We start from the raw sequence: 27,034 nt of genomic DNA, 5'->3' as shown, positions 1-27,034 counted from the left end.
CAGAATAAAGTCTTGTTTGCATTGGGATTGTGAGCCTTAGACTTTCAGTAAGGAAGTTAGGAAAGTAAGGATAACTCAGTAAGCATTAATAACAAATTAATGATAATAAACTTTGGTCTTCATTTAAATGCCACAGTTCCCTCTCTGGAAATGGATGGTATTTTCTATCATAAGTCTTTTAGAATTGTCTTTGATTATTATATTGCTGAAATAATCAAGTCCATCATAGTTGCTCATCGCCCATTGTTACTGTTAGGGTGTGTACAGTGTTCTTCTGGTTCTGCTCATCTCACTCAGAATAAATTCATGTAAATCTTTCCAGGCTTCTCTGAAATCCCATTCCTTCTGATTTCTAATAGAATAACAGTATTTCATCACAATTTATTCCCCACAATACCACAATTTATTCCCCAATTGATGGATAGCCCCTCACTTTCTAGTTCTTTGCCATTACAAACAGGGCTGCTATGAATATTTGTGTACCTGTGGAGTTTTTACCCTTTTTCATGATGTCTACAGGGTATAGACCCAGTAGTGGTATTGTTGGATCAAAGGGTATGCACATTTTTATTGCCCTTTGGGTGTAATTCCAATTTGTTCTCCAGAAAGGTTGAATCAGCTCACAGCTCCACCAACAATGCACAAGTGACCCAGTTTTCCCACATCCCCTCCAACATTGCTCATTATCCTTTTTGGTCATATTGATCAATCTGAGAGCTGTGTGGTGGTACCTCAGAAATGCTTTAATTTGCATTTCTCTAATCAATATGATTTAGAGCAGTTTTTTCATAAGACTGTGGATGGCTTTGATTTCTTTGAGAATTGATGGGCTCCCTGTTTCAAGTCTTACCTACACGCCTTCATTCAGCCAACTTCCGGGACTTCCCTTTGCAAAATTATAAAGATTGAGCAGAATTCCAATGAAGACAAATCAGAGGATATCCCTAGCCCATCCCTTTGTGGAGATGGGACAAGTTTTCAGACTTTCTCAATGTATCAATAAGTTATATTGATTTTTCCCCCCTCTCTAAAAAATACCATTTGCTAAAAGGAATGGTCTGGGGGGGGGGGGAGTAGAATACATGAGATACTGAAATGATATAAAAAACAAAAACAAAACAAAAAAATTTTAAAAAGAAAAAAAAAGAGAAATAATGACTTAGAAGCCCTTATAGGGGAAAAAAAGCAGATAAAGCCCAGATGATAACATGACAGGGAGATGTCTCATCTGCTGCTTGTCCATAAGTACATATATTTTGAACGGGCGCTTCAGCTATATGATAGGCTAGTCCCAGAACTGAATAAGGAAGACAATATCAAGCTAGACTGAATGTGGGAATTACCCAGTTCCAGACCCCAAAATTGTATCTTTTTTAACATCAAGAATCTCTTGGGGGTGGGTAGGTGGTGCAGTGGATAGAGTACCAGCCCTGGAGTCAGGAGTACTTAAATTCAAATCTGGCCTCATACACTTAATAATTACCTATCTGTGTGGCCTTCAGCAAGCCACTTAACCCCATTTGCCTTGCAAAAAAAACCAAAAACTAAAACAAAACCTTAAAAAAAAAATATCTGCTATGAACATTTTGGAACATGTGGGACCTTTCCCATTTTTTTATGATTTCTAAATGGCTGGATCAGTTCACAAGTCCTCCAACAATGCATTAATGTCCCAGTCCTCCCACAACCTCTCCTTTTTTGTCATCTTAGCCAATCTGATATATGTGATTATATTTCATAGTTGTTTTAATTTGCATTTCTCTAATCTATCTTATATATTTCTAAAGTCATTCACTTTAATTTTGAAGAGGAAAAAAAAGACAGGAAGGCCACAATAAAGTTCTTTCTTTTTTACATTTTTCTTTTATTTTTATGTGAATTTTTTAAAATTTAAATACAAAATGAGAAAAGAAAAAAATTGCTACGTACTCAGCAGATCATGAGAGGATTCAATATAAAACAGATGTGTCCAACCCATGACCCTCCCCCTCAGACCACTTGTGATCCTCAAAGCTCATTTATCCAGCTTGGTGCCCATTAATACCCATTACCCATTGATTAATATGGGTTACATTCTAATCATAAATAAATATTAAATTCTATATTTGGGGGCAGCTAGATGGTGCAGTGGATAGAGACAGGCACTGGAGTCAGGAGTACCTGAGTTCAAATGTGGCCTCAGCCACTTTATAATTACCTATCTATATGACCTTGTACAAGTTACTTAACCCCATTGCCTTGAAAAAAACAAAAAATTCTATATGTTGCCTTTCACAAATTTTTGTTGGGCAGTTTGGTCCAGAAAAGCTTAAAAGTTAGACCCTTATAACACAATACATTTACATTTCAAGAAAACCTATATAAGTACCACACATTTTCTTTTTTTGTTTTGATGTGTGTTTTTAATATAAATATTTTATTTGTTTTTCCAAATACCCACAATGATAGTTTTTACCAATCCTTTTTTGTAAGATCTTGAGTTTTACAGTTTTTCTCCCTCCCCCTCCCCCGACAGAAAACAGTCTGTTATAGTCTTTACATTTGTAACCATGCTAAATATAGCTGCATGTTGACCATGTTGTGAGAGAAGACTCAGATTCAAATGGAAGAAAGAAAACAGTAGAGAACAAAATGACATAATACATAAGACTTTGGAAAATTGAAGATGATAAACTTTGCTCTTCATTTAAACTCCAGAGTTTATTCTTTGGTTACTTATGGTCTTTTCTATCTCAAGTCCCTTAAATTGTCTTTGATTGTTAAATGGCTGAAATGAACTAGTCTGTCTTGGTTGGTCATCTCCCCATGTTGTTAGTGTGTATTACCCATTGTTTTCAGAGCCATGCAGCTTCTCTGTGAGATCTTTTGCTTCCTTGTTAGTTTTCTTTTGTTCTCTGCTGTGCAGTTATTGTTTTATTTTTTCCCTCTCCCTTCCCTTCTACCCTAAAGAAGGCTACAATTAAATGTTGATATATATATATATATGTATATGTAAACATTCACATATATACTCATACAGATTAAGACTTTATTTACTATGCTTATTTCCACCTCTCATCTGTATCTGAAAGTAGCATCTTCCTTCTTAGGTTCTGTTTTCTGTTTTATCTCAAATAAATACTGAAGAGTTAATGAAATAATGACTGGATATGGAAAGAGGGAAGGATATTTGTGGATCACTTACTAAATACAAGTTTGAGGATAGATTTTAAAGACAGATCCAGCTCTCCAGGAGATTATATTCTAAGAGAAGAGACTACACACATAGAGGCAACTTGATCAAGAAAAAAGTTTTTTCCTGTGAAGATAAAGATTGCGGGGAGGAGGGCAAGAAGATGTGACTGAATGATGAGATGATGATGTGGCTGAATGATGAGATGACCCACTATACAGGGAAGCTAGGTGATGTAGTGGATAGAACCACCAGCCTTGGAGTTAGGAGGGTGGGAGTTTGGCCTCAGATACTTAGTAGCTGTGTGACCTTGGGGAAGTCATATTGCCTCCCATCTCCAGTAGTCCTGATTCCTTTCTGGCCCATATGATTCTGGAGGAAAAAGTAAGACTAGTGACTTAGCACAATGACCCCCTCACTCAAATTCAATTCATGAATTTGTCATGGCTTTACTTTCCCTGATGTCATGGGCTTTGAGAATGAAGGACAGACATCATCATGGTGGGATGGCCCTGTGGAATGGGAAGCCCAAGTGTGGTCTGTTGTTTAGGATCAACCAGTTGACCTAGAGATGCTCATGTTTATTATGTTCCAGCTTCCTTCTGGAAGGAAATGTTAATGATGTATAGGTGTGAGACTTCCTAACAGTTTAGAGCTGTTGGCCTCTGCCATTTCTCAAACTAACAGTTTTTCATTCTACTTTTTTCTGTCCTTCATGGTGCCTACCTTGTTCTTGAAGTCCCTGAGGAGCAAAGGATATACTTACTTGTTTTGGATGATATTGTCCCATTTGTTGTATTGCTTTGGTACCTCTTCATAATCTGTAATAGAGGTTGGTGTGCCAGCATCTACTGGTGGTCTTTTACTCTTGCTCACTGCGAGAACTGTCCAGCAAGATGGATGCTGGAGAAGGGGTTACTGTGAGTTCTTCACTCCAGAGTCTCACTTTAGGACCTCCACATCAGTTCATCCCATAACATTCTCACTTGACTTTACTTTTTCTTCAGCAGCAACAGGGGATGGACACTAGAAAAGCCAGCCCCTTCTTCCTCCAGAGAGCTGCTCTGGGCTGGGCCTGCAGAAGTCTCCGCGTGCCACATTCCTTAGACAGTTCTTCATTTTCTACAAACATAAGGCCTTGTTCTAGCTAGAATACCCTGGGGCGGCTAGGTGGCACAGTGGATAGAGCACTGGCCCTGGTGTCAGGAGTACCTGAGTTCAAATCCGGCCTCAGACACTTAATAATTACCTAGTTGTGTGGCTTTGGGCAAGCCACTTAACCCCATTGCCTTGCAAAAACCTAGATAGGGTCTGAATATTGACCTGCACTTTCAGAGGTACTTAAGACAAACAAATTTGGGTGGAAACTAGAAATTCTTTATTTGCTAGTCAATAGGGAAAGCCTCCATAGCTTGCAGTTGAATTCATGATCCTTAATCCTCAGCATTTATGGTCAGGAAAATCTTGGTTGGACCATTGACATGCTCTCCAAATTGCTGAAGTCTTGGTTGATTTTTGTTGTTGCTAGGATCCTATCTCAATTGGGGTATGGGAACGCAGGAATTGTCTGAAGGGAGGGGGTGCTGGAAGAGCAGCAGCACCAGCAGCCCCAGTCATCCCAGCTCTGGTGTCTGCAGCCCAAGACTGATCCTGCATGATGCTCTCATGTCGTTCTTCTTCTTCTTCTTCTTCTTCTTCTGGTCTCATAGCATCTACTAAGGGCTTTTTGCTAAAACTCTGAGTGGTACTGATCCTTGGTAATAAAAGTCCCTGGACCCTGACAGAAGCATCATCCCAAAACATTGAAGCACAAGAGCTCCTTTTGTCCGTTGGTTGTATAGCACCTAGTAGGGCCCATACACTGGAATACAAAGATAGTCTCTGCCCTCAGGGAGGAAGACCATGGAGAAAGGGCAGCTGCAGTGGAGGGGTGGCAGGTGGGAGCCCTCACTCCTGGGCTGGAGCCCTGATAGAATGTCCAGAATACCTTCTGGAAGAAAGGAGGGACATGGCTGGCCTGGGAACATCCACCACCCCAAATGGAAGAAGCCGAGGCCTCTGTGCGAATTCCAGAGCTGGAGTGGGGCCTCTGGATGGAGGTTGGGGCAACAGAGATGACAGTGGATGCAGTGCCAGTCAGCCAATAGTTATTAACTATCTGCTATATGCCAGACCCTGTGCTCAAAAAGAAGCAAAAGACAGCCCCTGACCTCCAGGAGCTCTCAATCTAACAGGAGAAACAACAGGCAAACAAATATGTTTGGTAGTTTCCTGCCTCTGTGGAGGAGAGTCCAGGCCTCTGCTTTTCTTCAGAGCCAGGCTTTCTCAGTTTAATTACAGAGCTTTCAGCCTTGGGTTTTTGTTTCCCTTGTATGTAGTGTAGCTATTATGTTATTATTTTCCTGATTCTTACCATTTCACTTTGTATCAGTTCATAGAAGTTTTTCTGTGCTTTTCTGTGTTCTTCATAGTCATCATTTCTTGAAGTGTAGGTCTCGTACATTCATATACTTTAGCACATTGTATTTAGTCTTTTCATTTTTATTCAGTCATAAAGTATGCTTTGTTTTCAGTCATTCAGTGCTGCTAAATCAAACATGTTTTCTTGAATAGTTTCATTGTTTTATTTGATAGGACATTTTTTCCAAGATTCTCCACCATTGTATCGTTTTTTTCCCTATTGTGTCTTACTCTACTTCAGTTTTTTTTGTTTTTTTTTTGCTAGGCGATGGGGTTAAGTGGCTTGCCCAAGGCCACACAGCTAGGTAATTATTAAGTGTCTGAGCTCGGATTTGAACTCAGGTACTCCTGACTCCAGGGCCGGTTCTCCATCCACTGTGCCACCTAGCTCCCTCATCTTACTCTACTTTAAAAAAAAACATTACTTCAAAACTAAAGTATTAATCAATGAGTTAAAAAAGGTGTTACAGAAAGTTTTCTTCTTGACTAATTTATAAACTCTTAATACGGAGATGTCTCTTTTATTTTCTTTTTTACTAATGGAATCTACCATGGTTTTAGATAACCAGTAGATATTAATATATATATATATATTGAATGAATACATGTACCATGAATAAACAAATCAACTAACCTGAAGACTCCTTATGAGTATTTTGATCTGGCCCATACCAGGTCCTGTTTCCCTTACCTTTTGGGGGTGTAGTAAGGCACCCTGCTCCCCTAGGGATGTAGTGGCAAAGTTGGGAACCAGCTCTGCAGGAGAATTCTGATGCTGACAAATTGCTCATTCCACAGAACTGGTTACATTGTTTTAGCAAGGTGATGTTCTCTGCTAGGTCATTCTGGAATACAAAAGTACATTGAGGGGGCGGCTAGGTGGCACAGTGGATAAAGCACCTGCCCTGGAGTCAGGAGGACCTGGGTTCAAATCCGGTCTCAGACACGTAATAATTACCTAGCTGTGTGGCCTTGGGCAAGCCACCATTTGCCTTGCAAAAAAAACCTAAAAAAGAAAAGTACATTGATTCCAGATTGGTTTGATTTGGGTATGGTAAGTTGGTTAATGGCCCATTGTATCCTGGTGAGAAAGGACAGTGATGCAAAGCACTGATCTGTATGTGTGTGTGTGTGTGTGTGTGTGTGTATGTATGTGTATATATATATGTGTGTGTGTGTGTGTGTGTGTGTGTGTACATATATATATATATATATATATATATATATACACACATACATATAGATTAAAAGTTCCTACTTCTATGCTGTTTTTTGTCTGTTGTGTTTGTTCCCCCCATTAGTCAAGGTCAAAAACTTTTTTTTTATGTGCATGTTTATGGGAGTTTTTTTCCCATCTGAAAAGTCACTATTGATTTTCTTAAACTAAGTAAGTGAAAACATAATATGATTGACAAAAGACATACTACTTAGACTGGCATAGCTAACATATCTCAGGATATCAGGAAATGGAAACCTGAGGGAATGCACCTGGGAGTCTAATGCGGTTACAAATCCCTGAGCAAGACTGAAGTCCTTCCGTGCCAGCTTCTCCTCACCTATCAGTTCTGCAGAAAGATCTCTCCATCAGCCTTGTCAGATGGGTCGAAAGCATCTAGGGAAATGACATTTCTGCTAACGGCTTAAGCAGCATGCTTGTTCTGAACCTCCTAATCCTCTTTGCCCTGTGGGAGCAATTCTAGCTCCTACAGCTCTCATCCCAGAGAACATGAAGGCTGAATAAAGGATGATGCTTCTCAGTGTGCTGTGAGTTTCTTACTTTCTGTTCAGAGTGGGGTCCCATTCAGGAGGCCCCTTTACTTCAGCTTTCCCCAATGAGACTAATTGCTTTATCTCAATTGTTAAATCTGTTTGACAAAAGTATATCAGGAGAAGCATTTTCTCTATTATAGAGGAAGATAAGGTAGAAGCTTATTGAGTTTGGAAGCTATTAAAATTTGTTTGTTTTTGGGGTTTTTTAGGGTTTTTTTTTTTGCAAGGCAAATGGGGTTAAGTGGCTTGCCCAAGGCCACACAGCTAGGTAATTATTAAGTGTCTGAGACCGGACCGGATTTGAACCCAGGTACTCCTGACTCCAAGGCAGGTGCTTTATCCACTACGCCACCTAGCCACCCCGGAAGCTATTAAGATTTCAAAGAAACTACTGATATTGTCTCATATTTGGTAGAATGTAGCAGTTAATAATTTTTTTCTGCTGACTTTGAGTCCCTTTTCATTTGAGTCTCTTAAATATGGGATCCAGATTTTGACTTCAGAACCATTTCTATTCATTTATATCCTTTTTCTCATCCATTTAATGCAAGAATGATTTGCATACTTTCCCCACATGGTCAAACTATATAATGTAATGCAGTGAAGTTCTTTAAAAATTGGGAGTGTAGACACTGTCTATATTATTGGACTTGGTTAATGTGTGTTGTAGGCCAGTTTTGTTGAGTTAGTTTTCTTTTTGATAATAAAGAATGATTCTCTGGGTGATGAAGGAATATATTAGGAAATTAAGGTATGTAAAAACAATAAGAAAAATCAACACAAATAAAAAAAAGAAAATTAAGAGACCAGAAGAAAACTATGAAGTTAGTAAAAAAACCTCATCTATATGAAAATACTGTGGGAAGCTTAAACAGTTGAGCAATTTGTTTATTATTCATTTTAAAAAAATTTCAGATGGTTTTTTTTTATTATTTCCTGGTTTTCTTCAGTCAAAGAATATTTTCAGGAATTGCATAATTAGCTAAGAAGATATACTGCTTATTAGGAACAGAGAATAAAAGCTGAACAGTTTCATTGCTGCACTTGTATCCATGACCTTTGAACCACCCTTGAGGGAGGGGAGGCCACTAGCACCTTGGGTCGGTCCTTGATGGAGGTTTTAAGGAAGGATCTGGACAAGGAGGTAGATGAGCTGTAAGTCTGCACTGTGGTTGAGATACATTAATGAGGTCCATTGATGTCTATGTGTGGATGGATAAATGTATGTACACACACCTGTATGAACATATATGTCCATATACATAAATATATATATATATATATATATATATATATATATATATATATATACATCTTTATAAATGAAGCAAAGCAAACCTTTTTGTTGTTTGCATATCAGTCCATTGACTGCTATGGCAGAGATCTTGCTGTAGGATTTAGACCAGTCCTTTAAGAGCTTGATAGGCCTTAGGGGAGGAGGTCGAGTTGCTTTGATGACTGCAAAATGGCAGTGAGTCCCACAAGGCTAGGTTCTTCACCGTAGGCCAGAGTTCATTAGTGGACCCCTACATAGACACCTGTTAGCGGCGGTGTGGCTCTGGTGACACAGGTAGCAGGCAGTGTGGGCCCTTGGTGCAGTGGTGGGGAACAGCTGTCATCAGATTGAGAGCAGAAATGATTCTGAAGAAAACATAGCAACCAGAGCAACTGGAGCTTTCAGTGATAGGGAGATTTTTGTCCCTTTTCCTCATAGACATTCAATCTAATTCAACAGATATTTATTGGATCGTGGTCTGCTCAAGGGGAGAGGCAGTCCAATACTGGCTGGAGTCACCTCTGTCACCTGTTGGCTGCAGCCTTAGCCCAGGTGTCACTTGAAGACCATAAGATCTGATTGTGGTCCTCTCTGACAGTAGATGCCAGTATTTCCCTAGTAGCTCCAGGCTCACATAGAAACTCCTCTGTTAGGCACCTCAGTCTTTTTACAACCTGGGCATTTACCTTTTTCTCTTGTTGTATAGATCTACAGTCCAACCAAACTGGCCTTTTTATTGATCCTCCTACATATCTTTCTCTTATTGCCTTTCATCTCAACCCCCTGAATCCCTCATTTTCTTCAAAACTCAACTCAACTTCTAGGTCAGTGTAGCCAAATTCAAAACAGAAACAGGTGTTTATAAATCTACATAAGCATCTCACATGTTGACTTAGTTTTTAAATGTAATATCTTAATGTTTGGTTTTATTTTTATTTATTTTGTTGCTTTTTTCAATTATATTTTAATCTGGTTCTTGTGACATTGGGAGTGTTAGGTCAATTGACACTCCTGTCCCAGATGCTTAGCACCCTTCCCCCCCTTAATTTACCTTGTATTTATTTTTTATGTACTTATTTACACATCTCCCAGAGCTGAAGCTGTTTTCCTTTGGTTTGTGTGTTCTTGGCCAGAACATGGGCCCAGTGCATGGGTGCTGCTTGCTTCAGGATTCTTTAATAAGGTGAAGAACAATTATGTTGTTAGTGTATGAACCCTCACCCCAAGAATATACAAAACATGTGGGTACAGACCAAGGATATGGGCAGGCAAGGGATCAGTGAGGAGGCCAAGCCTAGCTGCTGACCTGGGAAGGGTTGAGTGCATACACCTGGCCCTCGCTTAGTGCATGAACCAGGTATATGTGCTCTTCACAGTAAGAAATGAGGCTCTACCCTGCCTCCCCTCACCCTATGTCTGTCTGTCTGTCCTGAGCCTATGAAAAGGGAGAGGACCCTGATGACCAAGAAAAGGAGGAGTTCTTCTGTAGGGGGGGAGTACATGAGATATGTCATTCATGGGGGAAGTTGGGCTTCCAGGCATGGAGGTACGGGTTGGAAGGCCAGGTTTGGGGAGCAGCACATGGGCCAGTTGGGTAAGAATGTGGAGACTGTAAAAGGGAGGAATGTGCAGCAGGTTGGCTGTAATGGACTGGAAAAGCTGAGCCCAGGGCTGGTAATAGGGGACCTATCACTCAACTAGTCTGAGGTCCCTTCTGGTCTGGAAGAAGACCTGAGTCATGGGAGTTGTACTAGGAGCCTGGTTGTCCAGTAAAGGATTGGGTCACGGGAGTCCTGATTAAGACTTGAGGCTCCACTTTTGCCATTTCTCATCTTTGTAAGCTCTGTGAAGCAGAACTTAACCTATGGGATAGGCCCTGGGGATAGAAATACCAAAGAGAAGCAGTCCCTGCCTTCAGAGTTTATGTTGTAATTGGGAAGAAAACATATCAGTGGATGGCTGTATGTATCATGTATGGCCCACATGTATCCAAACCTTAGAAAATTCTGAATTACTTGGAGTGGCATCATCAAACTTGTATCTAGGAAGACTTCTGGAACAGGGATGGGAGCCTGGATTGGGGAAGGAAGGGAGTGGAAGCAGGGACATGGTTGGGGTGATTGGAGTCAGGGTCATATGAATGAGAGAAGGTACCAGAGGGGGAGATGTTGGAGGGGGAGGTTTGCCACTGATTGGATAGAGGGAGGAAGGACAAGGGCAGTGGCAAAGATGACTCCAAGTTGGTGAGCCTGGATGACTGGAATGATGATGATGATGATGACCTCAGTAGAGATTGGAAACTTGGGAAGAGAAGCAGACGAGAGGGAGGAAAGATAATTAGTGTTGTTTGACCAATGCAGTTTGAGGTACTTAGGACATATCTGCTTAGAGACCAGGGCTGGATCTATATCCCCAAACTGACTGTTTAATTTAAATTTTTAACTTGAATAGTTTTAATAACTTGAAACTTAAAACCACTCTTAGACTTTTGGAACACCTCATATAGCTTTGAGAGCTGTATCTGTATAGATGATAAAGCAATGGGAACTAATGAATTCATCTAAGAGTTGCATAGATAGAAGAGGACCTGGGACAGAGCCTTGGAAAGCCACCCCTGAGGATAAGCTGTGGATCTGTTGAGATTAGCCAGCCTGGTGATCTCAGCATTGCCCTGCAGCATCTTCAATTCTCTGCAGGAGTTCATTTGTAGGGACAGAGAAGGCAGATGGAGGTGAGTGGGGTTGAAAGGGCAAGGGGGAGGCAGTTTGAGAGCTAAGGACAGCACATGGTTGTAACTGTCTATTAGGTCAGAATTGGGAAGTGAGGGACATGAGGCCAGAGCAGGGGTCATGATCTAGGAGCCCAAGAGGTCACCCCTGGCTGGCATGACTGGAAATCAAAATGAGCGTGACAAACAGGACTGGGAAGAATGAGGCACAGGGATGATGGAAGCATGATCATTAGGTGTGGGTGATGATGAGCTAAAGGGTAGGAAAATTCTGGTTTGGCTGACCTTGAGTGAAGGTTCAGGCCTGGGGACTGGAGAAGTCTGAGCAACTGGAAAGCTCAAGTATTTGCGATGATGCCAGCGTATGGAAGGTCCCCAGGAAGGTTGTAAGATAAAAGGACTATGGGAGAGAAAGGTCTTAAATGAAGGTCTGCTTCCAAAGCTTTAGCAGTATTGCAGTGAGTCTGAGCAGGGTCAGAGGAGTGTTGCGAGAGAAGAGACAGAGACAAAGGGACCTCCTGGGTCCAATTCCTCACCCTCACACACCCTGGGTTGCTGTCTTGCTTTGTGTGTAGATACTCTGCCAATTTTTTCAGGTTTTGAGTCTGCATCTTCTCTACCCATCCCTCCCCTGGACTCTATTCCAAGGGTGCTTTCCCTAGTTGTGACCTTGTCTCTTGATTTCAGCCCAACTCCACTCACCCAGGAGGCACATTCCTTCTAGCATTAGATAACTTGTACAAAAATGGATCTGCTTATCAAAATTAACTATTAGAGTATAATTACTTTGGGTTTTTTTTTTAATTGGAAGGAAAGAAGGAAGGAAGGAAGGCAAGCTTTCATTGGTGTATGGATTTCCTTGGTGCATGAAGCTCCTAGTGAAAAGCTTCCAGCCATGCAAATGGGAATCCTTCTGTGCTAGCTTAATACCTTAGAGAATTTCCCATCCTGAGAGATTAAGTCATGGGTCCAAGATCACCCAGGCAGTGTTTCCAAGGCAGTACTTACAACTGGGTCTTCTTAACCCTGGGGTCGGCTTCTATTTGCTAAATTACTGAATCTGCTAAAGCCAAAGATTGCTGAACCTGATCCCATTTCCATCAGTGATCTGTGAGACAATGCGTGGCCTTCTATTTATATTTCTAACTCCTGTTTTCATATTTATATACTAAGCACTTCTTCCTTAGTTTAGTAGTAGGCACTCAGGAATTGTTGGACAGATGAAGAGTTGTGTGAAAATTAGTCCAGGAGTTTTCAAAGTATGGTCTGAGGATACCCTGAGGGTCCCTCAGACCCTTTCAAAGGATTTGAAAGATCAAATTTGTTTTCATAAAAACACTGTCATACTATATATAGATGCAGCTAAATGGTGCCGTAGATAGTCTGCTGGCCTGGAATCAGGAAGACTTGAGTTCAACTCCTGCCTCAGATACTTACTAGCTATGTGACTCTGGGCAAGTCACTTAATATCAGTCTACCTCATTTCCCTCAGCTGTAAAATGAGGATGATGATAGTTCCCAGGCTTGTTGTGAGATAATATTTGTAAAGCATTTACTCAGTACCTAGTGTAGAGTAGTTTGCCCCCTCCCTCCCTCCCTCCCAAGGACCCATAGTGAAAAATGCTGTCCCCCTCCAGAGAGAGTGAACTGATGACCTCTAAGTGCAGATGAACTCTTTGGTGCTGAAAAATAATGATTTTCCTTGTTCCATGCTGAATATTTTGTGCCAAATTTGGACCAAAATTTGAATCAAAATTTCAAAAGGAATTCATTATAGTTGGAGTTTATATTAGTTTCTTCTTAACTATCCTATAAATGAACCTAAAACAACTAAATAACAATTAAAACTTGCAGAAAACATATATTTTTTAATGATCCCACATCAAAAAAGTTAAAGGATACTCTTTTTACTATCTTTATTTTTATTGTTTTATTATTTCTTCTTTTGCAACATGACTTATATGAAAATATGTTCTGTAAGGCTATCATGAATAATTACTATCACGTATAATTGCTATCAAATTGCTGGAAGTGGGAAAGAGCAAATAGAATTTGGAGCTGACTGCTCCAGTGCAAATCCATCTTGACCAGCATTAGAACATCTCAAAAGCTTATGATCAAGGGGCGGCTAGGTGGCGCAGTGGATAGAGCACTGGTCTTGGAGTCCTGAGTTCAAATCCAGCCTCAGATACGTAATAATTACCTTAGCTGTGTGGCCTTGGGCAAGCCACTTAACCCCATTGCCTTTCAAAAAAAAACTTAAAAAAAGCTTATGATCATTTATAGCTAGGTCTCTGTTACTTGTCAGTCAGCCTTCTAGCAACCTTAGTAACCAAGAATATAGAGAAAAGTATCTCTGGGCAGAAAAGAATGTTGTAATTGTAAAGGCAAAGAATTTTACTTGATAGGAGGTGAGTTATCTTGTGATGGATAGAGTGCACCACAAAGCAGATGCTGGGCATGTAGATGACTTTTTTGGGTTTAGACTTTGGGGTACTCTTAGAATCTAACTATAGGGAGGGCTCAATGAGCTACTTAAATCAACAGAACTGCTCCCTATAATGTTGGCCCTAGAGAAGTGTTTAAAGTTAACCACTGAACAAAACCAGATTCAGAAAAGGCATGGAGATTGGCTTTTTATCATAATAGAGGATCCCTTGGGGGGGTCTGAGTGAACTCAGGGTGAGGATTTCTTGCCCCTTGAGAAAAGACAGCTGTGGGGTTCCAGAGCCACCGAAGAGTCAGTGTTCTGGCTTGTTGAAGAACAGCTTGGTGGGGCCATGAATAGAGAGCTGGGTCAGCAGTCAGGAAAATGGGGTTTCAAACCTGATCTTGGGCATGTACTGATGGTGTGACTTAGGGCAACTCACTTAAATGTTGCCTGCCTCAATTTCCTCATCTGTACATTGAGAATGATAATAGTACTTGCCTCCTTGTTGTAAAGATCAAAGGAAATAATATATGTAAAGCATTGTACAAACCTTTTAGCACTTAATTGCTATTATTATTATTATAAATTAAAAATATCATTATTGTTATTTAGTGTTTACTAGTGCTTGCTCTGGCTTCCCTGGCAAAGGGGTCCACCCAGGCTTTAGGTGGTCTTTTTTATGTAGTCTTATTTACATAAGGGGAAATAAGAGGATGATGTTTTCTTTAGATTTCTTGATCATTACTCAATCTGGTACCTTTTTTTAGATTTTTGTTGTATGTAGGGAAAGCAGGGTGCTTTCACACTATCATCTTAAACAGAAATTTGCTTCCTCCAATTTTGAGGACTTCATGTCGGCAGAAAGAAATGTTTGTTTGGAGGGGGGGTTGGAGCCAAGATGGCAGCTTGAGGGCAGGGATTCTCAGAAACTCTTTCCCAGAAAGCTACAAAAGCCATCAAATTATGACTCTAGCCAAAATTTAGAGGGACAGAACCCACTGAAAGACTGAGTGATATAATTTCCCTGTTCAAGACAACTTAGAAGATCCATGGGAAAAGTCTGTTTCACTGGGATCGAGGGTTGGAAAGAGCTGCAGAGCAACTGGACAGAGCAAATCAGCTTCAGCCTTCCAGGAACAGTCTGTGGGGCCCTTGGGTTTCTGGGGGTGCCTGAGTCTGTGGCAGAGGGGGCAGCTTCCAGACCCTCTTGGCCCAGGGATCACCAGTGATGATTTGAAGAGGCAGTGAGAGAACAGTAGAGTGAGTATGGTGCCCTGGCCAGTCTAGCCTCAGAGCAGTCCTGTGGTGGGAACTTGCAGTGCCACCCAGCACTTCCAGGAAAGGGGTTTGGGAGAGACGGCAGAGGTCTCCCTGCTCTCCCTGGGCAGGACTTTGCTGTTTGCCCACACTCAGATCCAGATCATAGTCTGGGGGTCCCTACTGCCATAACTGAGCAGAGACCCTCCTCACAGCTCCAGGGTGAGGGGAATCCTTGTGGTCATCCACTGATCAGAGCATTGACCAGGAGAGCAGCCAGAACCTCTCATAAGACCTTGGAAGAATTAAGGTCCTGGTGGAGCATCCCAAAAAACCCCCAAAGCCTTGGAAGTGTGGTAAATCAGTCACAGGCTGAGGAAATGAGCAAACAACAGAAAAAGAAGAGCCTGACCATAGAAAATTACTTGTTTCCCATGGAGGATTAAAACACACACTTGGAAGATGACAGAGTCCAAGCTTCTGTATCCATAGTCTCCAAGAGAAATAGGAAATGGGCTCAGGCAATAGAAAAGCTTAAAAAAGACTTTGAAAAGCAAGTAAGGGGGAGTAGAGGAAAAATTGGGAAGAGAAATGAGAGTGATGCAGGTAAATCATGAAAACCAAGTCAGCAACTTGGTGAAATCATTACAAAAATACTGAAGAAAATAACATTAAAAACCAGTTTAGGGAAATTGGGAAAAGCAACCTAAAAGGCAAATGAGAAGAATGCCATAAAAGGCAGAATTGGCCAGCTGGAAAAGGATCTAAAAATGCTTTCTGAAGAAAATAACTCCTTCAAATGTAGAATGGAGCTAAAGGAAGCTGGTAATTTGGCAAGAAATCAAGCAATAAAAGAATACCAAAAGAATGAAAAATTAGAAGAAAATATGAAATATCTCATTGGAAAAACAGCTGAGCTAGAAAACAGCTCCAGGAGAGATAATTTTTAAATTATCGGGTTACCTGAAAATCATGACCAAGAAAAGAGCCTAGACTTCATTTTTCAAGAGATAGTACAAAGTCAACTAGGTGGCACAGTGTATAAGAACACCACTGGAAACAGGAGGACTTGAGTTCAAATCCAGTCTCAGACACTTGAACATCCCTTAAAATCAGTGTTATAACTCCACAATTGTCATTTATTGGCTCTATCTATTGGAGTGGATAGAGCACAGGACCTGGAGTCAGGAGTACCTGAGTTCAAATTCGACTTCAGACACTTAATAATTACCTAGCTGTGTGGCCTTGGGAAAGCCACTTAACCCCAATTGCCTTGCAAAAATCTTAAAGAGAGAGAGAGAGAGAGAGAGAGAGAGAGAGAGAGAGAATACAGCAAAATTGCCCCGAGATCCTAGAAGTAGAGGGTAAAATAGAAACTGAGGGAATCCACTGATCATCTCCTGAAGGAGATCCCAAAGGAAAACCTCCCTGGAATATTATAGCCAAATTCTAAAACTCTCAAGTCAAAGAGGAAAAGACTAAAAGCTTGGATTATGATATTCTGGAAGGCAAAAGATCTTGGTTTACAACTGAGAATCAGCTACCCAGCAAAACTGAACATCTTCTTTCAGAGGAAAAGATAGACTTTCAATGAAACAGGGGACTTTCAAACTTTCCTAATGAGATGACCAGTGCTGAACAGAAAGGTGAAGCATAGAGAGGATGGATGGGAAGGGCAAATAATGAGGAATTTAATGATGGTGAACTATGTATTCCTGCAAGGGAAGATAAAATTGTTAACTCATGTACCTTCTTATTTGAGATAATATAGTATAAAGATGGAGTCGATGGATGATAAAGGAAAGTACTGGATGGAAGGAAAAGAAGAGATAGAGTGGGCTAAGATATTCACATAAGAGTCAAGAAAAAATTTTTGCCATGGAGTGGAATGGGGGAAGACAAGGGTGAATGAGTGAGCATTCATTCTCATCAGAAATGACTCAGTGAAGAAATAACCATACACTTAATAGGGTAGAGAAATCTATCTTACTCTAGAGAAAAATGAGAGGAAAGGGATAGGATAAGGGGGAGGGGGAAGAGGAAGGGGGAATAGTTGATAGAGGGAAGATTGTGATCAGATACAACACACTTCTGAGCAGGAACAGGGTGAAAGGGGAAAGAGAATAGAATAAATGGGAGTGGGAAGGAATAGAGTGGAGGGAAACACAGCTAGTAATAGCAACTGTGGGAAAAGATATTGAAGCAACTTCTCTGATGGAATTATGAAAAAGAAGGCAACTTATCTCAGAGACAGAGCTGATGGAATTTGAACACAGACTGAAATTCACTTTTTTCCCCCACTCACTTCATTTCTCTTGAGATTTCTCTATCTTTGAGGGAGGAGGGGTTTTATGTTTACATTCACCAAAAGATTATTATAATATAAAATAAATAAACCATAAAAAGAAAAAAAGAAATGCTTTTTCTTTATCTTGCTCTATGTATTATCCAGCAATTTTATGTCAAACATTTGCAATATATCATTATATAGTCTCTGTAGGTGATATATAAGATGTATACAACGTAACTTCAACTTTTCAAAAGATATCTCTTAAATGATTAAAGGAAAATACAATGCCATATATATATATATATATATATATATATTTAAATGCTAAATTTTATGGTGAATGCAGAAAAGGCTGTAAAGAGCTCTGAGAAGAGATATCACTGTGGGTTAAACTAGGCAGGGAAGTTTAATGAAGAAGATAGCACTTGAATTAAGTCTTGAAGAGATGGAATTTGTATAGGTAAAGAAATGAGCAGAATGCTAACATTTGAAAGGAGCAGTAGAAGAAAGGGTCCATTAGATGATGAATGTCTAGGATAACTGATATAGAAGATTATTGGGTTGATTATCAGTTCAGTTCAGTATTAAGGGCCTACTGGGTGTCAGACATTGTGCCAAACTCTGGCAATATCAATAAGAAATAAAAAGAGAGGAGCCTGTGATCTATTGGGAGAAGAGGTGGGCATGGGAGCTTCTGTTCCACAGAGGGCAAGCCTAGCAGAGCTGCTGAGGCACTGGAGTGAGCTGGAGTCCAGTTGCCACCACATACAGGACAACTTTACCCTCATCCTACAAGGGGGGAGGTGGCATCCTGGTGATGAGAGAGGTGTCAGATGAAGAGTATGGGGGAGGCTGGAGAGTCTAGAGTTGATCCAGTGAGGAATAAAGGACAGGAAGATGAATAGTTGTATCCTGTTTTTTGTATATTGGTTACAATTTGAGATGGAATGTACATTAAATGCTCAATGTCTTTTGTTGACCTAGCAAGTCTGTGTACTTGTGAGACATGTTATCCTTTTGAAAACAGAAGTATATTACAGCCTAAACTTCCCTGATGGCAGGTCAAGAATTGAACAAATTGAACAGAACATCATTTTTTTATTCTGAAGATGCAATGTTATGTAGTAAGGAAAAAAAAAATAAGACAATCGGGAAACTTGTTCTGCCAAGGTCTGGCTACTAAATGGATTTGTCCAAGTCTTTTCATTATTTAGATCCCAATTTTTCCTCTGTAAAACATTTTCTAACATGCTTTGACTCTTTTTTTTTAACTTTATTTTTCCTCATTTGAAAGTGCTGTTATCCTCTAGCATTATCTATAGTCTAACCCTTTTCTTATTTATCTTTCTGTGAAATAGGGTGACCAAGGAAGTGGATGTAGCATCAAAAGAAGCCAAATCATTTTTCAAGCAGAATGAGAAAGAACAGCCCCAGCCTGGTGTCCCTTCCACACCATCAGCACTTCCAACAAGTTCTGGGTGAGTCTGAATTTCAGGTGATGACTAAATTCTTGGAGGTTGAAGGAAGCAAAGTAATCTTTATAACAGATAACAGTTTCATCTTGAGCTGTCGTGATGTTTAGAATGTTGTTAGGAATGGTGTGAATCCCCTTCATGATGTCTGGTAAATAGAAGCTGGAAAGAAAAACTGGAGAGCTTCTAGTTCCCTTGTGACTGAAAGAAGTCACCTGGGTTTTCACTCTTGGGACAATGCCCCTGAACACAAAGGAAATGCTCAATGAATACTTGTTTATCTAAAATAGATATTCATTAGACTTCCCTTTCCCTTGACTGTCAAGATCTGCAACCTCATGGGAAGTCAGGGAGAATAAACATTCACTAAGAAACAATACCAGATAGGTTGTTTTCAAGAATCTAATGTTTTTCTCCACTCTGGCTTGCTCTAAAAATACAAATGATATTTCTTCAAAAGAAATGGAAAATCTCATCTTCTGTTTAGCTTTCAGTTTAGACTTCTACTTCCTTTGTAAGAAGGAGATTGCCACAAGGCCATATGAGAAACCTGTGGTCATGCCTTGAAAAGAGTTAAGGTACTAATGATAGAATGGTGTTTTCAGGCAAAACAGAATTCCCAGTTGTCTTGACAGATGTAATAAAGAAAAAGCAATTGTCAGTTCTGATGCTTCTCAGTTCTTTGACTTGCCAGCTTCTAGGAACAATAGATAATAATTTGGGGGGCTTAAATGAAAATGTTTCCTTTGAAGAAAGAATTATGTCATTTGTGTGGTGTTTACTTAGGTATCAGCCCATGAACAATTTGTCCAGTTGCAGTTGGAAGTTAAATATAGTAGCAGTGCTCTCAGTCTCAGAGGGTCAAAGTTTTTATTCTGTTTCTAGAAAGAAATGTTGTTTGAGTAGTGCAACTTCATTGATGGTCCTTGCCCATGGTATTCTTGCCCTTGTTGATCCTTTGTTCTCAAAGGAATGGAATTCCATGATTGGCAAGTGAATTGGATTGAAGTGAGATGAGAATAGGCAGAGCCACCGGCCTCCCTTTCTCCTTTGGAATTGGCAGGATCTAATGAGATCATCTGTAATGGCCATATAAACATTTTAAAGGTAAAAAAGATTTGAGCCAAAACTGCTACTATAGAGAAGACCACAGAGTCCACAAAAGGAGATGTTGTTCTTTTCTTTTGATCTGTTGTTCTATAACTAAATGTGTATATACCCCTCTGATGCTAGAGGCAACATACAAACAACTGTGTCCAAGCAGACTGTTTTCAGGATAAATTGGAGATAATCCACAGAGGGAAGGAACTAGAATTAAGAGGAACTGGAAAAGTGAGATTTTAGCTGGAATTTGAAGGAAACCAGGGGATCTAGGGGGCAAAGATGAGGTTGGGGAACATTCCTGGCCTAGGAATGTCCAGAGAAAATGTCTAGAGATGGAAGATGGAGTGTTTTGTTCAAGGAATGGCAAAGAAGTCTGGGTCATCAGACTTAGAGTATGTGAGGGGAGGATGAAGTTGAAGGTGGAAGAAGATGGGAAAGGTGGGAGAGGAGCAGGGTATGATGGGCTTTAAACAGCAAACACAGTTTTGTATACCACCAGTTACCTAGTGAACATTTCAAACTGGATACCAAGAGACATCCCAAACTCAGTATGGTCAATGCAGAACTCATTATCTTTCCCCCAGACTCGCTTCTCTTCCAAACTTCCCTCTTCTAGATCTCTCAAGTTTGGGACCTGTGCATTGTTTTCTATTCCTCCCTTTCCCTTGTCCTCACATAGCCAGTCTGCTGCCAAATCTTGTTATTCTACTTCCATAACACCTTTGGCATCTGATTCCTCTCTGCTCACATTCCTACAGCCTACTTCAGCATTCCTGGCCCTGAACCCTTACAGTGGCTTCCTAATTGGTCTTCTCCACTTGATGTTTCTTTCCACTATATCTTCTGTTCAGCTGCCAAAGTGACTTCTTTTATTTTTTAAATAATATTTTACTTTTTTCTCCAATTACCTGTTAAAACAATTTTAAACTTTTTTCTTAAAGTTTTGAGTTACAAATTCTGTCCCTCCTCTACCCCTCCCTGAAAGCAATCCAATATAGGTTGTACATGCACAATCATGTAAAATATTTCCATATTAGTCTTTCGTACAAGGAAGGAAGGAAGAAAGAAAGGAAATATCCTTTGATCTATTCAGACAATATTAGTTCTTTCTCTGGAGGCAGATAGCCTGTTTCATCATGAGTCTTTTGGGATTGTTTTGGGGTCATTGTGTAGCTGAGAATAGCTAAGTTATTCACAGTTGATCACTCTGTGAAATTGTTGTTACTATGTACAATGTTCTCCTGGTTCTGCTCCCTTCACTTTGGATCAGTTCCTAGACTTTCCAGGTTTTTCTGAAATTAATCTACTTATTTTTTCTGGCACAATCATATTATACCGCAGCTTGTTCAGCCATTCCTCAGGTAATGGGTACCCCTTCAGGGTTCAGTTCTTGGCCATTTCTTGTGAAATTTACAGACCTGGTAGTGGTATTGCTGGTTCAAAGAATGTACATAGTTTTATTTGGGCTTAGTTCCAAATTGCTCTCCAGAAAGGTTAGATCAGTTGACAACTCCACCAACACTGCATTGCTGTCCTAGTTTTTTTACCTCCCCTCCAACATTTATTATTTTCCCTTTTTGTCTTGTTAGCCAATCTGATAGGTGTGAGGTGGTACTTCAAAGATGTTTTAATTTGCTTTCCTCTAATCAGTAGTGATTTAGAGCATTTTTTATTATGACTATTAATAGCTTTATTTTTTGTCTGAAAACTCCTGTTCATACAAAGTGATTTTCTTTTCTTTTTTATTTTTACTGTCTCATCTTAATGACTTTATTTTTTGAGTGTTTTTATTTTTTCCAATTACATGTAAAGATAGTTTTCAACATTCATTTTTATAAAATATTGAGTTCTAAATTTTTCTTCCTCCCTCCCTTCCCTTGCCCCTCCCCAAGATAGCAAGCAATCTGATAGTTTACACATGTACAGTCATGTTAAACATATTTCCATATTAGTCCAAAGTGATTTTTCTTTAATCTCAAATCTGATCTTAATATCCCTTATTCACAATAAGCTCCCAAGATTCTCTAATGCTTTGAGGATAAGATATAACAGCTCCTGTTTGGTTTTTGCTACCCTTTATACCCTAGTCCCAGTCCTCAACTTGAGTAGGGCTGAGGGCTTGGAGTAAAGCAGAGTTTGGTTTAAGGTCCAGCTCAGACATTCCTTAACCATATGATCCCAGGTCCCAGGGTCCTAAAAATACCAACTTACCTATTAGTTCATCTATAACATGAGCAGGTTGGACTTGAGAGTTCCCTTGACCCGTCCATCTCTGAATCTCTGATGCTGTGGTCCTGTCTCTCCAACCTCCTGGTCACTCTCCTCCCCACACTCTCTGTCTTGGTGCTCTCATCTGTTTCTGGACTTGCCACTGGCTGACCACCCTGTCTTGACTGTACTCTCTTAAAAGTCTTCTCAAGCCCTCTCTTCCTCTGAGATGCAGCTCCCTCATCATCTCTACAGAAATGAAGCCTTTTCTAATCTCTCGGACTGTCCATGTCCTTCCTAACTACCATGGATATGTTGTCTTCCCAATAGATTGTAGATTTTTAGAGAAAAGAGACTATTTCAGTCTTTGCATTTCTAGCCCCATCACCTGATACACCAGCATATTTAGAAAATGCTTGTTGATGACTTGGAGGGGATGCAGAGATGGTGAGTTGATGCCTAGAATAAACTGGCTAACCTGTTCTTTTCAAAAACAGTGATAATGTTAATTTGGAAAACCCAGCAGATAATGAAGATGGGGAGAAGAAGGTCCACAAGTCAGAAGAATAGTTGGCAAGTTGACCCAATCAAAACAATTCCCTATGGGGTGGGGAGGGGGGAGTTCCAGAACTGAATGAATTACCCACCTAAAGGACTGGGAATGATTTCTGGCGATCTAATGAGGAGAATACGAGGTGCTTTTCCAGATTGGATGATTTGGCTGGAACCATGGAGATAGAGTGAATTTGGGAACAGGGGGCATGGCTTCTTGAGCTCTGCTCCAGATAATATGTAATTAAGATGGCACGGTGGACAACAACTTGAGATGTGTAGCATGGCCTAACCAAGAACTCATTGATATGCTGCAGGTTTGTGGATGGATACCAGCAAAAGGGCCATAGATAGCACTGAATTTTGAGCCCAGAATTTGAGCACTGAATTCTAAGCCCAGAAGCTGACTCTCTCAGGGGCCGAGCAGCATTGAGATCCTGCAGGGTTAGCTGTGCTTGGGAAAGGTCCAGGGCTGAGGGCCCAAACTGGCATATTCTGTCTTTGCCAAAAAGAGCATCTGTCCCTGGCTAGGAACACGTGGGTCATGGAGTAGCTTGTCAAAGGAAGAATTTCATGAATGATATGGCTTATGAGGCAGAAATTATTCTAATGCAGTAAAATAAATCCTCTGCAAGATTTTTTCATCTTCACTTTAAGAAACACTTCAGTTTTCTAAATTGACCAGCAAAAGCACTATATTTGTTTACTCTTCTGCCTCCCTAAATAGATATAAGCAATATAGTAAAAACAGAACAGGACATAAAACATCCTGTTCTTCATCTCCTGCTAATGGACAAGGGAAGCAGTCAGAAGAGCAACTTGGTAGCTGAAAAAGCACTTCCTCTACATGTTTAGCCTAGAATGCTAGTTGGGCTATAAAAAGCCCAGGTTTATGTTTAAGAATGGAGTAAGCCAACCCCCCGACTCTAGAGCTGGAGTCTAAGGCTATCATGAAGTTCTCTCTGCATTGAGCTGTAGAAAAGGCATCCCTCTTACTTGTCTCTGGTTCCAGGATCCCGGGGCTCCCAGATGCTCACTTACCCTGGGTTCTGACTTGCTGAGAGTTGGGGTAGACTGCTAAAGAACACTGAGCCTCTGGAAGGATCAATCCTGGGACAGAGAAGAAGCATGTGTTTGCTCTGATATATGTAACATGGCTGCAGGTATGGGCTAGTGCCCCTGAAGTATGAGGAGCCAACTGCTCAAAGGCTTCTAATAGCAGTGCTGGGAGCCTGATGTGGCCCTCCAGCTTCAGCCCAGCATTGCCCTTATTCTACTACTGGCCTACTGTATTTGTATCCCTTGTTGAGACATGATCCTAGCTGTAGGCTTTGACTTGTTTTAATTAAGGGTTGACTTGATTAGCTGGCTCCATGAAAATGAAAGAGGATAAACTTTCAGGATGAATCAGGATGAAATTAGGGTGAAAAGAGGCCTCCCTCCCCTTTTCTGCCCTTCCCCTTCCTCTCCCCCTTGCTTTTGCCTTGAATCTTTTATATATCTGAGAAAAAAGTCCTAGTCCCAGGGGATCAAGGGACTGTATCAGTTTGGTAGCTGTTATTCCAAAACTGGAGAGAAAGTTTCAAATGGGAACAATTGCATACAGCCTAACAGCCTAAAAACCAGCCTTAAGTGGTGAATATTTTTACTTACCAGCTCTATACTCTGTTCATGGGAACAGTCTGTAGGTATCGCTACCTTATAGAGAGAGGCTTCCTTTTCTTTTCAGTGCATTCAACAAATCTTAGTCCCTAAAACACTTTAGATTCAAGTTAGCATGAACTTTGTATAGTTTTTAAAATGGCAGTTCTCATTACTCTGGCTATTGAATTATTGTTGAGTTTTCCACTTATCTAACAAAAATCATTCCCAATACAATTGGTGGAAGAAAGGTTACACCATTTGTTCATTCTTCTAACTCTAATCTGACAAATCAGACACTTGTGATATATGAACTTTTTAAAAAATATTTTATTAAGAGGTGGCGCAGTGGATAGAGCACCAGCCCTGGAGTCAGGAGGACTTCAGTTCAAATCCGGCCTCAGACACTTAATAATTACCTAGTTGTGTGGCCTTGGGCACTTAACCCCATTGCCTTGCAAAAACCTATAAAAAATATTTTTTATTTAGTTTTCTAACTATGCAACAGTAGTTTTCAACAATCTTTTTTTTTTTTTTTTGCAAGGCAGTGGGGTTAAGTGGCTTGCCCAAGGCCACACAGCTAGGTAATTATTAATTGTCTGAGGTTGGATTTGAACTCAGGTACTCCTGAATCCAAGGCCAGTGTTCTTTTTTTTTTAATTTATTTTTATTAAAGATATTATTTGAGTTTTACATTTTCCCCCCAATCTTGCTTCCCTCCCCCCTCCCCCCCACAGAAAGCACTCTGTCAGTCTTTACTTTGTTTCCATATTATTGTACCTTGTTCCAAATTGGGTGTGATGAGAGAGAAATCATATCCTTAAAGAGAAGAGAAGTCTAAGAGGTAACAAGATCAGACAATAAGCTATCTGTTTTCTTTTTTCTAAGTTAAAGGGAATAGTCCTTGCACTTTGTTCAAACTCCACTTCTCCTTATCTGTATACAGATGGTACTCTTCTTTGCAGACAACCCAAAATTGTTCCCGATTGTTGCACTGATGGAATGAGCAAGTCCTTCAAGGTTGAACATCACTCCCATGTTGCTGTTAGGGTATACAGTGTTTTTCTGGTTCTGCTCATCTCACTCAGCATCAGTTCATGCAAATCCCTCCAGGTTTCCCTGAAATCCTGTCCCTCCTGGTTTCTAATAGAACAATAGTGTTCCATGACATACATATACCACAGTTTGCTAAGCCATTCCCCAATTGAAGGACATTTACTGGATTTCCAATTCTTTGTCACCACAAACAGGGCTGCTATTACCCTTTTTCTTCATCTCTTCAGGGTATAGACTCAGTAGTGGTATTGCTGGGTCAAAGGGTATGCACATTTTTGTTGCCCTTTGGGCATAGTTCCAAATAGCTCTCCAGAAGGGTTGGATGAGTTCACAGCTCCACCAATAGTGTAATAGTGTCCCAGATTTCTCACATCCCTTCCAACAATAATCATTATCCTTCCTGGTCATACTGGCCAATCTGAGAGGTGTGAGGTGGTACTGCAGAGAAGCTTTAATTTGCATTTCTCTAATAATTAATGATTTAGAGCATTTTTTCATGTGGCTATGGATTACTTTGATCTCCTCATCTGTAAATTGCTTTTGCATATCCTTTGACCATTTGTCAATTGGGGAATGGCTTTTTGTTTTAAAAATATGACTCAGTTCTCTGTATATTTTAGAAATGAGTCCTTTGTCAGAATTATTAGTTGTAAAGATTGTTTCCCAATTTACTACATTTCCTTTGATCTTGGTTACATTGGTTTTATCTGTGCAAAAGCTTTTTAATTTAATGTAGTCGAAATCATCTAATTGTTTTTTTTTGGTGATATTCTCCAACTCTTCCTTGGTCATAAACTGTTCCCCTTTCCATAGATCTGACAGGTAGACTAGTCCTTGATCTTCTAATTTGCTTATAGTATTGTTTTTTTTATGTCTGTGTCCTGTAACCATTTGGATCTTATCTTGGTAAAGGGTGTGAGGTGTTGGTCTAATCTAAGTTTCTTCCATACCAACTTCCAATTTTCCCAACAATTTTTATCAAAGAGGGATTTTTTATCCCAATGGCTGGACTCTGGGTTTAACAAACAGCAGATTACTATAATCATCTCCTGCTTTTACACCTAGTCTATTCCACTGGTCCACCACTCTATTTCTTAGCCAATACCAAACAGTTTTCATGACTGATGCTTTATAATATAATTTTAGATTGGGTAGGGCTAAGCCACCTTCTTTTGCACTTTTTTTCATTAAGTTCCTGGCAATTCTTGACTTTTTATTTCTCCATATGAATTTACAATTTTTTCTAACTAGTTAAAGTAATTTTTTGGGATTTTGATTGGTAGGGCACTAAACAGATAGTTTAGTTTTGGTAGAATTGTCATTTTTATCATATTAGCTCTCCCTATCCATGAGCAGTTGATATTTGCCCAGTTATTTAAATCTAATTTAATTTGTGTGAGAAGTGTTTTATAATTGTTTTCAAAAAAGATTCTGAGTCTGTCTTGGCAAATAGACTCCCAAATATTTTATATTGTCTGAGGTTACTTTGAATGGGATTTCTCTTTCTAACTCTTCCTGCTGTTTCTTGCTAGACATATATAGAAAAGTTGAGGATTTATGAGGGTTTATTTTATAACCTGCAACTTTGCTAAAATTGCTAATTGTTTCCAGTAGTTT

The 27,034-nt window shown here is 40.0% G+C and overlaps 1 protein-coding gene and 1 long non-coding RNA gene across 3 annotated transcripts in view; one reads left to right on the top strand and one right to left on the bottom strand.

Annotated features, from left to right (window-relative positions):
* Positions 1–6,388, bottom strand: part of LOC141497099 (uncharacterized) — an 85,013-nt gene extending 78,625 nt beyond the window's left edge. For both annotated transcript variants that reach the window (XR_012471231.1, XR_012471230.1), the window contains exon 1: positions 6,324–6,388. This is a non-coding gene — a long non-coding RNA (uncharacterized LOC141497099). The remainder of the gene's footprint in view (positions 1–6,323) is intronic.
* Positions 1–27,034, top strand: part of CFDP1 (craniofacial development protein 1) — a 144,167-nt gene that overhangs the window by 16,071 nt on the left and 101,062 nt on the right. The window contains exon 5 of the mRNA XM_074199642.1: positions 18,743–18,862. Coding sequence (XP_074055743.1) covers positions 18,743–18,862 — 120 coding nt within the window. The remainder of the gene's footprint in view (positions 1–18,742; positions 18,863–27,034) is intronic.

This window comes from Macrotis lagotis, chromosome 1, assembly GCF_037893015.1.
Source record: "Macrotis lagotis isolate mMagLag1 chromosome 1, bilby.v1.9.chrom.fasta, whole genome shotgun sequence".
NCBI lineage: Eukaryota > Metazoa > Chordata > Mammalia > Peramelemorphia > Peramelidae > Macrotis > Macrotis lagotis.
This window is presented reverse-complemented; position numbering and strand designations above follow the sequence as displayed.